A 15378-nucleotide genomic window follows, 5' to 3' on the forward strand; every position below is an offset into this window, starting at 1 on the left:
ACTTCTGCCTGTGAAAGGTTGTCCTGTATGTCAAAGTATGTGTAGCTAGCATGATTGGTGTGATCCGAGTCTTGATAGCAGACCTGCAAATTGGCCATGTTATATCTTTCTGATTATTTTGCTTTGTTTGCAAGGGCAAACTTCTACTATGCAAATCTTGTTTGAAGAATGGGTGTGGCACAAAACATGTAATATGCTTGCTTTTTAGAAACCAAATGTATGCTACTTCAACTCTACACTAGAGGGTACATACATAGCAAAGAAGATTCACGATGCTGGTTCTAAGTATATCATTGTTATCTTCGAGCGACCAAAAAATGATGATGCAGTTACACTGGCCAGTGGAGGTGTCTTGCTATAATTAGGTATGCTAACTAGGGGAAAACTATATAATTCTATTTTACATTGTTGTTTGAGTCTTCTATTTGTGTACAAAGTGATAGCAGAGCTAAGGGCAAGCAAAAGGAAGCAAACAACGCCTTGTATTCTTGCGAGGGGTCGGAATGTCACCATCGACATGGTCATGCTTCATTGACACTGTATTAGCATGACGATTGTTCGAGAAAGGAAGTTGTTGAAAATGGAATGTGAGCTGTGTCAGGTCTATCATTTAAATTTATTTCATTGCGAAGATCAGTGGAGTGTCATGATGAAACAAAGGATGTGGCTTTATGTGCAAAGGTAATTATTCCACATGTCTAGAAAAGCAAAATTAGTGATCCATTACAACACATGGATATATATAGCTAGCCCTACCCTTACTCTTTATGACCTAATTGATGGGGTGAGCGTTGATGTGACATGGCATCCGGTGTTATCCTCATAAATGTGGAGGATCCACAACCCCAACCTGATATAGGAGACGATAATGGGTGGATGTTGGTAAGCGACAATGACAAGAGGAGATGATGTCGCAGAAGGGTTGGCATGATGAAACGGTCATTGGCGATAGCATGTAAGGAAGAAGACAACAAGAGTAGATAGTATGTAAGGGGGAGAACCAGTGCGTGACTCGAGGACGTGACGACGAATTCATCACATCTACACAAAGGACAAGAAATTGTTCGGTGTGCTCACACAGAGAAAAAGGTATACGTATGTCCCGTGGCAACGCACGGGCACTCAACTAGTAGCTAGCTAGTAGTGGATGGATGGATGGTCCAACCTCCAACGGATGCCAAATTAAGCAAACATCGTTCGATGGCATGCTTAATTGGCTCGTTCTTTCGGTTGCCTATCTCTCTCTCCCCGTACGTGCGCTGCGCTATCTATCAACACACTATCATTGATGGGTAGACGTTGGGAACAACTTGACACACTACCATTGATGGGTAGACGTATGAGTGACTGGTTAGCTGGCTGGCCGGAATCTCTCTCGTATGGATAAACAGCTAAACAAACGAGACCCCATTGATTTGATTAGAGGCTGGTCGGTCAAACCCTGCAGCGGTTGACCACGAGATCCAGTCCTTTGACCAGTGGACCTCTTCATCTGGTTGTGTCAGGTCAGCTCAGAGGGACACCTGGGAGCAACATCCGGGCCAAACCCACAGATACATTCCTTTCGTGTAAACCCAACGCGTTCATTTGCCCCCTCCAGGTGCCGGCGGCGGCGCCATCCGTGAGGGGCGCACACCCCGGAGCCGCGTGCCGCCTCTTCAGACATGCCACGACACCGTACGACATGTATGAGGGCCCAGTGCGACGCTCCGGTGGCATTGCTATCCCTAGGGCCCCGTCTTGCCTAACCCTGCAACGGTTGACCACGAGATCTAGCCCTTTGACTTCCCACGGACGCGCTTTCACCAGTGGACCTCTACAACCGGTTGTGTTAGGTCAGCCCAGAGGGACACCTGGGAGCAACATCCGGGCCAAACCCACAGCTACATCCCCTCCGTGTCGACCCGCCGCGTGCGTTTCCCCCTCCAGGTGCCGGCGGTGGCGCCGTCCGTGAGGGGGCCACACCCCGGAGACGTGTGTCGCCTTTTCAGACATGCCACAACACCACCCGACATGTATGAGGGCCCTGTATGATGCTCCAGTGGCATTGCTACCCCCCAGGGCCCCCGTCCAGCATAACCCTGCAGCGATTGACCACGAGATCTAGCCCTTTGACTTCCCACGTACGGACTTTGACCAGTGGAACTCTCCACCCGGTTGTGTCAGGTCAGCCCAGAGGGACACCTGGGAGCAACATCCGGGCCAAACCCATAGCTACATCCCCTCCGTGTAGACCCGACGCGTCCGTTTCCCCCCTCTAGGTGCCGGCGGCCGCGCCATCCGTGAGGGGGGGCACACCCCAGAGCCGCGTGCCGCCTCTTCAGATATGCCACAACACCGTACGATATGTATGAGGGCCCGGTGCGACGCTCCGGTGGCATTGCTACCCCCCCCCAGGGCCCCCACCCCGCCTAACCCGGGAGCGGTTGACCATGAGATCTAGCCCTTTGATTTTCCATGGACGGGCTTTGACCAGTGGACCTCTCCACCCGGTTGTGTCAGGTCAGCCCAGAGGGACACCTGGGAGCAACATCTAGGCCAAACCCACAGCTACATCCCCTCCGTGTACACCCGACGCGTGCGTTTCCCCCTCCAGGTGCCGGCGGCGGCGCCGTCCGTGAGGGGGGCACACCACGGAGACGTGTGCTGATACGTCTCCAACGTATCTATATTTTTTATTGCTCCATGCTATTATATTATCTGTTTTGGATGTTAATGGGCTTTATTTTACACTTTTATATCATTTTTGGGACTAACCTATTAACCGGAGGCCCAACCCAAATTGTTGTATTTTTTGCCTATTTCAGTGTTTCGCATAAAAGGAATATCAAACGGAGTCCAAACGGAATGAAACCTCCGGGAACGTGATTTTCTCAACAAACGTGATCCAGGAGACATGGAGTAGGCGTCAAGAAACAATCGAGGAGGCCACGAGGCAGGGGAGCACGCCTACCCCCCTGGGCGCGCCCTCCACCCTCGTGGGCCCCTCGTTGCTCCACCGACCTACTTCTTCCTCCTATATAAGTCCACGTACCCCCCAAACATCCAGGAGCACCACGAAAACCTAATTCTACCGCCGCAACCTTCTGTACCCAAGAGATCCCATCTTGGGGCCTTTTCCGGAGCTCCGACGGAGGGGGCATTGATCACGGAGGGCCTCTACATCAACTCCGTGGCCTCTCTGGTGATGTGTGAGTAGTTTACTTCAGACCTTCGGGTACATAGCTAGCAGCTAGATGGCTTCTTCTCTCTCTTTGGATCTCAATACAAAGTTCTCCTTGATTCTCTTGGAGATCTATTTGATGTAATCTTCTTTTGCGGTGTGTCTGTCGAGATTTGATGAATTGTGGGTTTATGAGCCAGATTATCTATGAACAATATTTGATTCATCTCTGAATTCTTTTATGCATGATTGGTTTATCTTTGCAAGTCTCTTCGAATTATCAGTTTGGTTTGGCCTAGTAGATTGATCTTTCTTGCAATGGGAGAAGTGCTTAGCTTTGGGTTCAACCTTGCGGTGCTCGATCCCAGTGACAGTAGGGGAAACGACACGTATTGTATTGTTGCCATCGAGAATAAAAATATGGGGTTTATATCATATTGCATGAGTTTATCCCTCTACATCATGTCATCTTGCTTAAGGCGGTACTCTGTTCTTATGAACTTAATACTCTAGATGCATGCTGGATAGCGGTCGATGTGTGGAGTAATAGTAGTAGATGCAGAATCGTTTCGGTCTACTTGTCGTGGACGTGATGCCTATATACATGATCATGCCTAGATATTCTCATAATTATTCGCTTTTCTATCAATTGCTCGACAGTAATTTGTTCACCCATCGTAATATTTATGCTATCTTGAGAGAAGCCACTAGTGAAACTTATGGCCCCCGGGTCTATTTTCCATCATACAAGGTTCCAATCTATTTCCTTTTGCAATCTTTACTTTCAATCTATATCATAAAAATACCAAAAATATTTATCTTATTATTATTATCTCTATCAGATCTCACTCTTGCAAGTGACCGTGAAGGGATTGACAACCCCTTTATCGCATTGGTTGCGAGATTCTTATTTGTTTGTGTAAGTACGAGGTGAATCGCGTGTTGGAGAACGTTGCAGAAAACAAAAAATTTCCTACGGTTTCACCAAGATCCATCTAGGAGTTCATCTAGCAATGAGTGATCGGATTGCATCTACATACCTTTGTAGATCACGCGCGGAAGCGTTCAAAGAACGGGGATGAGAAAGGCGTACTCGACGTGATCCAAATCACCGGAGATCCTAGCGCCGAACAGACGGCACCTCCGCGTTCAACACACGTACGGTCAGCGTGACGTCTCCTTCTTCTTGATCCAGCAAGGAGGAAGGAGAGGTTGAGGAAGATGGCTCCAGCAGCAGCACGACGGCGTGGTGGTGGTGGAGTTGCAGTACTCCGGCAGGGCTTCGCCAAGCACTATGGAGGAGGAGGATGTGTTGGAGAGGGAGAGGGAGGCACCAAAGGCAAGGGTAAGAAGTCCTCCATCTCCCCACTATATATAGGAGGGCCAAGGGGGGGGGGCGCCAGCCCTAGGAGATGCAATCTCCTAGGGGGGGCGGCGGCCAAGGGAGGAATCCCTCCTCCCCAAGGCACCTAGGAGGTGCCTTCCCCTCCTAGGACTCTTCCTTTAGGGTTTCCCCCACCCTAGGCGCATGGGCCCTAGGGGGAAGTGGCGCCCCAGCCCACTTTGGGCTGGATCCCTTCCCACTTCAGACCATGGGGCCCTCCGGGATAGGTGGCCCCACCCGGTGGACCCCCGGGACCCTTCCGGTGGTCCCGGTACAATACCGGTGACCCCGAAACTTGTCCCGATGGCCGAAATAGCACTTCCTATATATAATTCTTTACCTCCGGACCATTCCGGAACTCCTCGTGACGTCCGGGATCTCATCCGGGACTCCGAACAACATTCGGGTTACTGCATATACATATCCCTACAACCCTAGAGTCACCGAACCTTAAGTGTGTAGACCCTGCGGGTTCGGGAGACATGTAGACATGACCGAGATCGCTCTTCGGTCAATAACCAACAGCGGGATCTGGATACCCATGTTGGCTCCCACATGCTCCTCGATGATCTCATCGGATGAACCACGATGTCGAGGATTCAAGCAACCCCGTATACAATTCCCTTCATCAATCGATATGTTACTTGCCCGAGATTCGATCGTCGGTATCCCAATACCTCGTTCAATCTCGTTACCGGCAAGTCACTTTACTCGTACCGTAATGCATGATCCCGTGACCAGACACTTGGTCACTTTGAGCTCATAATGATGATGCATTACCGAGTGGGCCCAGTGATACCTCTCCGTCATACTGAGTGACAAATCCCAGTCTTGATCCGTGTCAACCCAACAGACACTTCCGGAGATACCCGTAGTATACCTTTATAGTCACCCAGTTACGTTGTGACGTTTGGTATACCCAAAGCACTCCTACGGTATCCGGGAGTTACACGATCTCATGGTCTAAGGAAAGGATACTTGACATTGGAAAACTCTAGCAAACGAACTATACGATCTTGTGCTATGTTTAGGATTGGGTCTTGTCCATCACATCATTCTCCTAATGATGTGATCTCGTTATCAATGACATCCAATGTCCATAGTCAGGAAACCATGACTATCTATTGATCAACGAGCTAGTCAACTAGAGGCTTACTAGGGACATGTTGGTGTCTTTTATTCACACATGTATTATGATTTCCGGATAACACAATTATAGCATGAATAAAGACAATTATCATGAACAAGGAAATATAATAATAATGCTTTTATTATTGCCTCTAGGGCATATTTCCAACATCGCGCGTGGTCTCCTACTGGATTGATACCTTGGTTCTCAAAAACTGAGCGAAATACTTACGCTGCTTTACTGCATCACCCTTTCCTCTTCAAGGGAAAACCAACGTAATGCTCAAGAGGTAGCATGTGCCGCCTTTTTAGACATGCCACAACACCTGCCCGCATGTATGAGGGCCCGGTGCGACGCTCCGGTGGGATTGCTACCCCCCAGGGCCCCCGTCTCGCCTAACCCTGGAGATCTAGCCCTTTGACTTTTCACGGGCGGGTTTTGACCAGTGGACCTCTCCATCCGGTTGTGTTAGGTCAGCCCATAGGAACACTTTGGAGCAACATCCTGGCCAAACCCACAGCAAGATCCCGTCCATGTAGACCCGCTGTGGCCGTTTCCCCCCTCCAGGTGCCGGCGGTGGCGCCATCCCTGAGGGGGCCACATCCCGGAGATGCGTGCCGCCTCTTCAGACATGCCACCACACCAACCGGTTGTGGTAGGTCATCCCATATATAGAAACTCTTGGGAGCAATGTCCCCTCTGTATAGACCCGATGCGGCTGTTTCCCCCTCCAGGTGCCGGCCGGTGTCGGCGCCGTCCGTGAGGGGGGTCATCACACCCCTTCGTATAGAATCGAAAAAATGTATGTATGCTTATATATATATATATATATTAACAAATGCTACATGTAAGTTAGTCAAATAATAATACGTAAAAAACATACATATATAGCTATGCAAAAAAATGCAAAAAAAGGTATGATGACGGCTTAGCTGCGGCCAGGGTAGATGGACGGCGCGGTGCGGATCGATGACGTGTCATCTATGCCGACAGCAGCCGTCGGCATAGGCGTTGGTCGGCACGCTTTCGATCGATGATGTGGCACTCGTATCTATGCCGACGGCCGCCCGTCCCCGCCATCGGCATAGATCTGACGCCGTTAGCCGCCCATCACGGGCTTGGTCGCCGAGCCCGCAGCTATGCCGACAGCCAGCATATGCCGACAACAGCTGTAGGCGTAGGCCTGGCTATGCCGACGGCCATTCTTTGCCGACGGGGGCTGTCGGCGTATACTGGGATAGCCGGACGGCCGTTGTACGCCGACGGTCTGGGGCCCATTGTCGGCATAGTCTGGAATAGGCCGACGGTGGCCGTCGGCATACTTTTGGCCATCGGCATCGAGCCCTATTCTGGTAGTGAATGTATGAACATGTGAAGCCGACAATTCTTTTCTTCTTTCTTTTATCTGTTTCATTGTTTGTAATAGCGAGAGTATCTTATCAATCCAAGCCCAAGCTGGCATTTCTACCAAATTGACAAGCTATTGCATCTGCTAGAATCAACAAAGACTTGATTTTCAGGTACAATCAAACACCAAATCGATGTTTCATCAATATCTGTGATTCCAACAAGTATAATTCATCTGTAAGCTATGATTGTATCATCATCCCCCAAATTCCCAATGCAATACAACACCAATGCCTCCTAACAATGGCAAAGAACAGAGACACAACTATGATTCTGACATTTCAGGTTCACATTGAATATTCCCTCGGAAACAAAGTGCACATCAACTTAGGCTCAGCTACACCAACATTTCTTATCTTTTGGTTATCGAGAAATTCAGGTGCAAAGGAAAATTCTTCATTATTCCGAACCCTAGGCAGCACATGTACACTTCTATTGGTTGCCGGTGATGAGTGTTGGATTATGGATGGGCTTAGGCCCATATAAGACAATAATCCCTGATTAATTTGTAAGGTCCATTAATGCGTACACCAAGTGGTGGAAACTGTGGGAAGTTTAGTACCATATATTGCTACAGTAAGAAGAGTGAGACCTATTTATAAGGGCTCCTCTACCGCTTGCTATTGGGAGCTTGGGATTAGGAGCTGTACACGCGCGCTCCTCCTCCACCACCGCCCGCCTCGCCTCGTGATGACGCGCGCCCTGCGGATTGCGGGAATGAGCTGAGCCGAAGCTTATTTTTGCCGGTCGGGAATGGTATTGATGAAACATCAATTTGATGAAACACAGTTCACTCACTCCCTCTCGCACAACTGTTCCTCTCTTTGTGCTGCTTCCGGCCTGATTCGTCCGCGTCACCGACCGCCTCTGCTTCCACTACTTCGCCTGCGTCGGCTCCATGGCTGATGACAAAGCCGCCAAGAAGAAGGCCTCGACCGATGTCGAGGCTGCCGCGGCAGTTCACTCACTCCCTCTCGCACAACTATTCCTCTCTCTGTGCTGCTTCCGGCCTGATTCGTCCGCGTCACCGACCGCCTCTGCTTCCACTACTTCGCCTGCGTTGACTCCATGGCTGATGACAAAGCCGCCAAGAAGAAGGCCTTGGCCGATGCCGAGGCTGCCACGGTGGTTCACTTACTCCCTCTCGCACAACTGTTCCTCTCTCTGTGCTGCTTTCGGCCTCATCCATCCCCGTCACCGACCGCCTCTGCTTCCACTACTTAGCATGCGTCGACTCCATATATGATGAAGAAGCCGCCAAGAAGTAAGGCCTCGGCCGATGCCGAGGCTGCCACCGCCGCATTGGCCTGGCCAACCGGAGGGTATGACTTGTTCATCCCTTGTTTGCTCTTTCATGTGCTGGCCGTATATATGCTGTTCATAGATGTTTCGGTTCTATGTACTGTATGTGCTCACATGCTTAGGTATCGGTATGAGATGCATACCGTATTTGCCATGTTTACTATTTACTCGTGGATTAGATTAGTCGAAAATGTGCTAATATTTCCAACAGATCGAAAATACCAATTGATTGAACATGTTAATTGCTCCTTGCCCTAAATATTTTTTAAGCATAGGGGAAAGTATACGTCCTCCATTCGCAAGTATATGTCCTCCCTTCTAAATTTAACCAGGCTAGCTCACAATAAGGTGAATACTAAGGCTGTGTTTGTTTCAGCTGTGGGTAATTTTGGACAGCTAGCTTTCCATATATATCAAAATGCAAATATCCTCAAAAGTCAGAAGTTGTAAGACTCACGCGAAGAGCAATCGGAGACACCTGGTTTTCAGATATATGATAAGCTATCCACCCAAATCTGCCGTAGGCTGCACACAAAAAAGGGCTTAAAAGCTGGTCTACCTTGTGGTGGTATACATAGGTGTTTGCTTGCCCGGCTAGGTCTGCCCAAGCTTGAGCCTGAGCTAGTTTTTAGCAAGACAATTGATGGTGTTTGTTTGAATTGGTTTTGCCTCGTAGCCCAGGTTTTATGTGAGGTGACCGAATACTTGGATATGCATGGGAGATGGGACAGTGAAATATTTGGTGTTTAGTCCAAACTCTTTAGTAACATGTTGCATATATAGTTTGCTGATTCAAGCTGTTAGAAAGTGAAATACTGATTTCCCAACCTTTGAATCTCAGTCAGGATTATCCGATTCTATTGAAAATACCAAAGGGCAACCGTGCTGCCACGCCTGTTGCTGCTGCCACTACTGGAATCGCCCTATATGCCGAGTGTCACGGACACTCGGCAGAGGACCAAAAACCACCGGCAACACCTTTGCCGAGTGTACCTCTCGGCAAAAGCCACCCAGCTTACACCTTTTCGGCAAACAGGAATTTGCCGAGAGCCAGAACACGGGCACTCGGCAAAGCCTTTTCCGAGAGCTAAACAGCCCGTCTTGGCAAAATAAAGCAGCTAACGGATAACAGTCCGTTAGCTCCAGACATGTGGGACCACGTCAACTTTGCCGAGAGCCACTCTCGGCAAAGAGAAATACTAGGAGGCTGACATGTGTAGTGTCCTGACATGTGGGACCACGAGAACAGGCCGAGGGCCAACTTTACCGAGAGCCACTCCCGGCAAAGAGAACCAGTAAGAGGCTGACACGTGTCGCCTCCTGACATGTGGGACCACGAGAACATGCCGAGGGCCAACTTTGCCGAGAGCCGCTCTCGGCAAAAAGAACCAGTAGGAGGCTGACACGTGTCGTCTCCTGGCATGTGGTCATCTGGGAGACACTAATGTTGTGCCCACACCTTTTCCGAGAGCTGCTCTCGAAAAAGAAGGCGAGCATTGCCGAGACAAGCTCTCGGCAAATATGTAAACTGTCAGCTGCTGGGAGAATTGCCGAGAGCAGCTCTCGGCAAAGATATCGTCTTTTTTTTCAAAAATATTTAGCAAGTTATTTGAAACTTTTACTGATAAATGTGATCAATGGGACCACATGTCAGTTATAAAGAACACACACAAAAAAGAAAATAGGATGTGGCATATACTTTGCCGAGTGTCGTTTGCCGGCTCTCGGTAATGTACGCAGTAATTGACGGAGCCGTCTGTTGCGGACGGGCATGCCACGTGGCTCCTCTTCGCCGTGAGCGGCTCTCGGCGTCTGCAGGGTTTGCCTTGCGGTGCCTCTTTGCCCTGAGGCAGTGACGGCAAAGAAGACAGTTTTCCGTGAAGCTGGGTTTGCCGAGAGTGACTCTCGGCGTTATTATCTTTGCCGAGTGTCCATGTTTTAGCACTCGGCAAAAAACATTACACCCGACGTACGTGAAAATTCCAGTAGTGTGCAGCTGCTGTGCTACGAATCCGGCAACAGAGCAATTCTGTTGAGAGTTCGGCAAAGGCTCAAAAGACAAGAACTGACTGAATTTGGATAGACTGCGTATAATTCGACACCTAATTGACCTAAGTACTGAAATTTGTAACGCACCATGCCTCTGTAGTTATATTTCGGTGGTACCTCTTGTTACCTCCCAAGACAGTAAAAAACTAAATAAAAAGGCTAATTTATATAACATTTTAATAAGAACAAGCCTAAATCTTCTTCTCCTCTCTTGTGAGCACATCTCAGATCACTACGTAGGAAAGCTCTTCCTATGTGCCATCATGTTTGTTACAAGAAAATTTTAAATACAGAACAGACCAGAGTCCCAAAGTGCTGGACCAGACTCTGCTCGGAAAAAAAATTCCTACTCTAGTCTGCGTTCTTTGGTTTCTTAAATATTCCAATAACATATTTTTTAGAAAAAAATCCAATAACATCTACGGAGAACAACTTACTGTTAGCTTGGTCGGTAGAGTGAGTCTGCAGTAGACGTCTAGACGAGGCTAATCCGTCCGGCTTGCCTTATTTTGGCTTCTTCTGCAGTATTTTTCTCTCACAACAAATCTGCCGTATCAATCAGCACGCAGCATTTTTCTCTCACAATAAATCTGCCGTACAAATCAGCAGAAGATCTGCCGAACAGATCAGCAGAAGACACATAGCATCCTAACAGTTAGTTGAAACTTGTACCATGTGATGCTTGAAATTTCATGCTACTGGCAGAGATGAGCCGAATACCCTGTCCTTTGCCTTGGTAGCCTGCAATTCAAAACAGGAAGGGAAAGAGATGTCACCCTGGCTAGGCTAGACTCTATATATTGCAGCGTCCTGGTAGAATTTTGTTGGTGTTCAGTAATCTCTACTTACTTCCATGCTCCAGTCTATGGTCCATGTGACAGATGCAAACAAGAGCACTTTGATGAGGCTGCCGCAGACGATGCCGAGCCAAAGGCCCTGTTGGGAGAAGAACATCATCAGCATCTGAGTTGAGAGATGATCATGTCCTTTCACTATACTACATTCAAAGTTTTTCTTTTGCAGATGACAAGTGTTGAGCTTGGTAGAGTTTACCATTCCATTGAGATGGAAGACAAACGCAAGCAGCACCGCCATAGGGATGCCTGCCAAGTAGAACGCGCCGAGGTTCACCGTGGCGCCGATCTTTTGCTTGCCGCAGCCCGTGAGCACGCCTGAGAGAGATCCGTGAAGGCCATCTATGAAGAAAGATATCCCAAGAACCGGCAGCATCTTGGCAATGTATGCCACGACCTCCGGCTCGTTGCTGTACATGTACCCCCAAACGTGGCGTAGCAGGGTCATGCCCAAGGTCAGGACGAAGCCTAGGAACAAGGCGATGCACACGACTACCCTCGTTGCCAACTTTGCTGCCTGAGGCTGTCCAGCACCAAGTTCGTTGGAAACGCGCGTGCTGTGGGGTGAAGAAACCAGGCGATCAGCCGATCAAATTTCCAGCAGTGTAATTCTTGTAGGTATTGAGTGGTACTCCCTCTATAAACTAATATAAAAGCGTTTAGATTACTACTTTAGTGATCTAAACGCTCTTATATTAGTTTACGAAGGGAGTAGCAGATAGTAGTAAGTTACCTCACAGAATAACCAAGCCCCGATGGTATCATGAAGAGAAGAATCCCAGTGTTAAGGCTGCAGAATAATTGAACACTCTGTTAGGTTAGCTAGATCGAAGATGTGTCCTTACTCCTTAATTTCTGAAGCTTGATGTGGGGCTATACCAAATTGACAGCACTGAAGTCTCCAGCTGAGGGTTGGGCAGAAGACCAGACAGCAGCACAAGTGTTTCGAAAGCCCACCACTCCAAGCTGCACCCAAAAATTGACATTGTTTCTATCAAGTGGTGCCTGTTTTTGAAGATTTTTTAGAAGTTTTCACCTGTAACATGTAAATGAAATCCGGGTGTATGGTCTATTGCGCAACAAAACAGCCTACGTTTTTCTTTTCTTTTTTTTTTTTTGAATCTGGGTGAGTATTTTTGAGGATCAGTTGCCTTACATACCAGATCATCATCGCAGAGGGCACGGCGAGATCGGCGAATTTGCGCAGATCCTTAAACCCCTCCATGGAGAACCCGTTCCACGTGTCCCTGCAGGAGCTCGACAGCCTGACGTACAGGGACAGCATCACCAGGTTCACGGCGTACGAGATGGCGTTGCTGAGCGCGGCTCCTTTGGCACCCATGCCGGCCTTGAACACGAGCGCCCAGCACACGGCGAGGTGGCAGAGTGCCGCGGCGGCCGAGCTGGCCGTCACGGGCAGGACGAGGCTCTGCGCCTGCAGGAACCGGACGTGGCACTGCAGCGGCACGCTCACGGCAAGCGACGGGATGAGCCACCGCGCGTAGGCGCCGGCCTCGGCGGCGATGCGCGGGTCCTGGCCGAGGAGCACCAGGATCCGGCCGGTGTGCGCCCAGACGACGGCGATGGGGACGCAGGTGAGCCCGAGCACCACCATGGCGCGCTGCTTGTAGACGCCGAGCAGGTGGTGCTGCCGCGCGCCGTACGCCTGCCCGCACAGCGTGTCCAGCGCAGTCGCCATGCCGATCTGCGACACCCATTGCTCATGCATGCCAAGCAAGAGTCAGAACAGAGCCCAGTTCTTCATTCTTGAAGAGAGTGTGTGTATGATGAGAGAGAGTAGGGAAATGGGCCTACGATGATACTGAAGCCGGTGACGCTGGCGACGGAGTTGGCGAGGGAGGCGCCGGCGAGGGGAAGCTCGCCGAGGTGGCCGACGAACATGAGGGACATTATGTTGATGATGTTCTGCAGCAAGCAGCTGGTGATCATCGGCCCGGCGAGGCGAACCAGCCGCTTCGCCTCGGCCGCGGCGAGGCCCTGCCGGCACCATTCGTCCGCCGCCGGGAGCAGCGGCTCCGTGTCTTGCTTGTGGTCCATTGCCGGGTGAATCTCTGATCTCTTGCTCCCGCTGGGGTTGACTTGGAGGAGGAGACAGCGAAGGTGCGGGACACAAGGACCGCGTTGTAGGGCAGGGTGTGGTACTGTGCTCGTTTGACTTGAGATATATGGGCGGGCCAATGGGATCACGTGACCTTTTCGGAGCTTTCAAGTTTCAGGATTGGTTGAACTTGTGTCATCTTGGGGACGTATATAATCTCATGGTACCGTCACTTGCGTTATTAGACTAGCCATAATGGAGAATAACATATACTAGTAACATACACATATCTCTAGACTATATTACTATCTTTAGACTAGCCATAGTAGAAGTAATTTCAGCAGTAACATCGAGTCTAACTCAACAAATTTGCTTATGTGGCAATGAGTTAATGAGGAGAGAGGTAGTTTGAGTAACTTAGCTAGTTACTGTAACATCACATGTCCAAATGCAATATGAGTCTATAACCTGATAAATGAGGCTTTGCATGTTACCATATTTATGTTACTACCCACTATGAAAAGTAGTAACATAGTATAGGGATATGTGTATGTTACTAGTGTATGTTACTCTCCATTGTGGCTAGTCTTATAGTGGATACATAAGTGTGGTGTCAGCAAAACTTCATTTATTAGGTTATAGACTCATATTGCATTGGGACGTGTGATGTTACAGTATTAGCTAAGTTACTCAAACTACCTCTCTCCTTATTAACTCATTGGCGTATAAACAAATTTGCTGAGTTGGACTCGATGTTACTGCTAAAGTTACTCCCACTGTGGCTAGTCTTAGAGCCTGTTTAGTTCGTGAAATTGGGAGTAGTGTTGGAATAGTATATTGGGGAGTGTGCCTATGAGAGAAAATGTGACCGGATGTGAAGGGTGTACAGTGGTGAATTTTGTGAACTAAAAGGCCCTTATTAGGACATTTTTAGTGGCAGTTTCATACACATTAAATACACTGACACGAGAACATTTCTTATGATGTGACATTGTATTAATGAAGAGAGATGAAATGAATTTCGTGGGGATGAAACCATCATGTGCACACATTTATCTAGATAGCTTGTGTCTTGCACATAACTTAGGAAACAACAATAGATGAAACTATGCATTGGGAGGGAGGCATTTCATCCTAGTTTCAAATGTTTTTAAATGATGTGTCACTATAGGTAATTGTGTCGATGAAACTTCCACTGAAATTTTGCTTTAGGCGTGGTAGAATATATTTGACTTATCGAAAGTTTAATTAAATATATTTCACTCTATTGGATTGGTTCCATTTGGACTTTAAATATAATAATAGTAAAAAATATGCCGGTGCTTGCAACAGGAAAGTAATAATATTACTATAGAAGAAATATGTTGTAAAGCAAATGAGGAAGACGAAATATACTAAATAAATTATCATGGAGACAATTCAGAAGAATCAGTATGATTTTATTAAATCAAGGACTATACCAGACTGCTTTGCATGGGCAATTGAATACTTGCATTTATGCCCTCATTCTCAGAACAAAATTTTGCACGTTTTGGAGTTTTGCAAGGTTGTATGCACACCTTACTGTAAATTTTACTACATTTTTATATGCACGCTAGGAAGTCATCCACTAATCGTGTGGGTAGCTTAAGACCCACTTTAACCAAAGGTACTCTAGCCTAGTTGGTTAGAGGAGCTGAGGTATGGTTGCAACCAGTAGACCAAGGTTTGAATCTTCACGGGAACAAATTTCTAAAACTGGTTCCTTCTTATCCTCACGGAATGAATTTCCGAAACCGGTTCCTTCTTAATGAAAACCTGTCGGGAGGTCTTACCCACTAGCCTATTTTTTCTTAAGACCCACTTTACTCTGCATCTTCCTTCCGTGCTAGTGTCGACGCTAATCAAAATTCTCTTGGAATCCATGGATCCGAACAAATATGAATTTGATATCTACTTCCGCCAGATATGAATCAATATGGAATGTTGTTATCTTATTTCTTGGGTTTTCTACCAAATGGTCCTTGTTTTTTGTTCATCCGTACTTATTTA

The 15378-nt window shown here is 48.1% G+C and overlaps 1 protein-coding gene across 1 annotated transcript; it reads right to left on the reverse strand.

Annotated features, from left to right (window-relative positions):
• Positions 1–10601: 10601 nt before the first annotated feature.
• Positions 10602–13449, reverse strand: LOC125522205 (protein DETOXIFICATION 16). The gene is made up of 7 exons (XM_048687292.2): positions 13104–13449; positions 12449–12993; positions 12168–12254; positions 12022–12078; positions 11488–11845; positions 11284–11370; positions 10602–11175 (listed from the first exon to the last, which is right to left on the reverse strand). Exons 1-7 carry the CDS (start codon positions 13344–13346, stop codon positions 11125–11127), a joined length of 1428 nt encoding a protein of 475 aa, XP_048543249.1. The 5' UTR covers positions 13347–13449; the 3' UTR covers positions 10602–11124.
• Between the last annotated feature and the right edge of the window lie 1929 nt (positions 13450–15378).

The sequence above is a fragment of the Triticum urartu genome, chromosome 7A (assembly GCF_056163025.1).
Source record: "Triticum urartu cultivar PI428250 chromosome 7A, HENAU_Tu73, whole genome shotgun sequence".
Taxonomy (NCBI): Eukaryota; Viridiplantae; Streptophyta; class Magnoliopsida; order Poales; family Poaceae; genus Triticum; species Triticum urartu.

Bases quoted from the DNA above. Each gene is read 5' to 3' on its own strand.
- LOC125522205 (XM_048687292.2), bottom strand. From the start codon at position 13,346: ATGGACCACAAGCAAGACACGGAGCCGCTGCTCCCGGCGGCGGACGAA. The intron at 12,255-12,448 runs GTATGTAAGGCA...TTTTGGGTGCAG, and splicing joins CCCTCTGCGATGATGATCTG to CTTGGAGTGGTGGGCTTTCG. The intron at 12,079-12,167 runs GTATAGCCCCAC...ATTATTCTGCAG, and splicing joins ACTTCAGTGCTGTCAATTTG to CCTTAACACTGGGATTCTTC.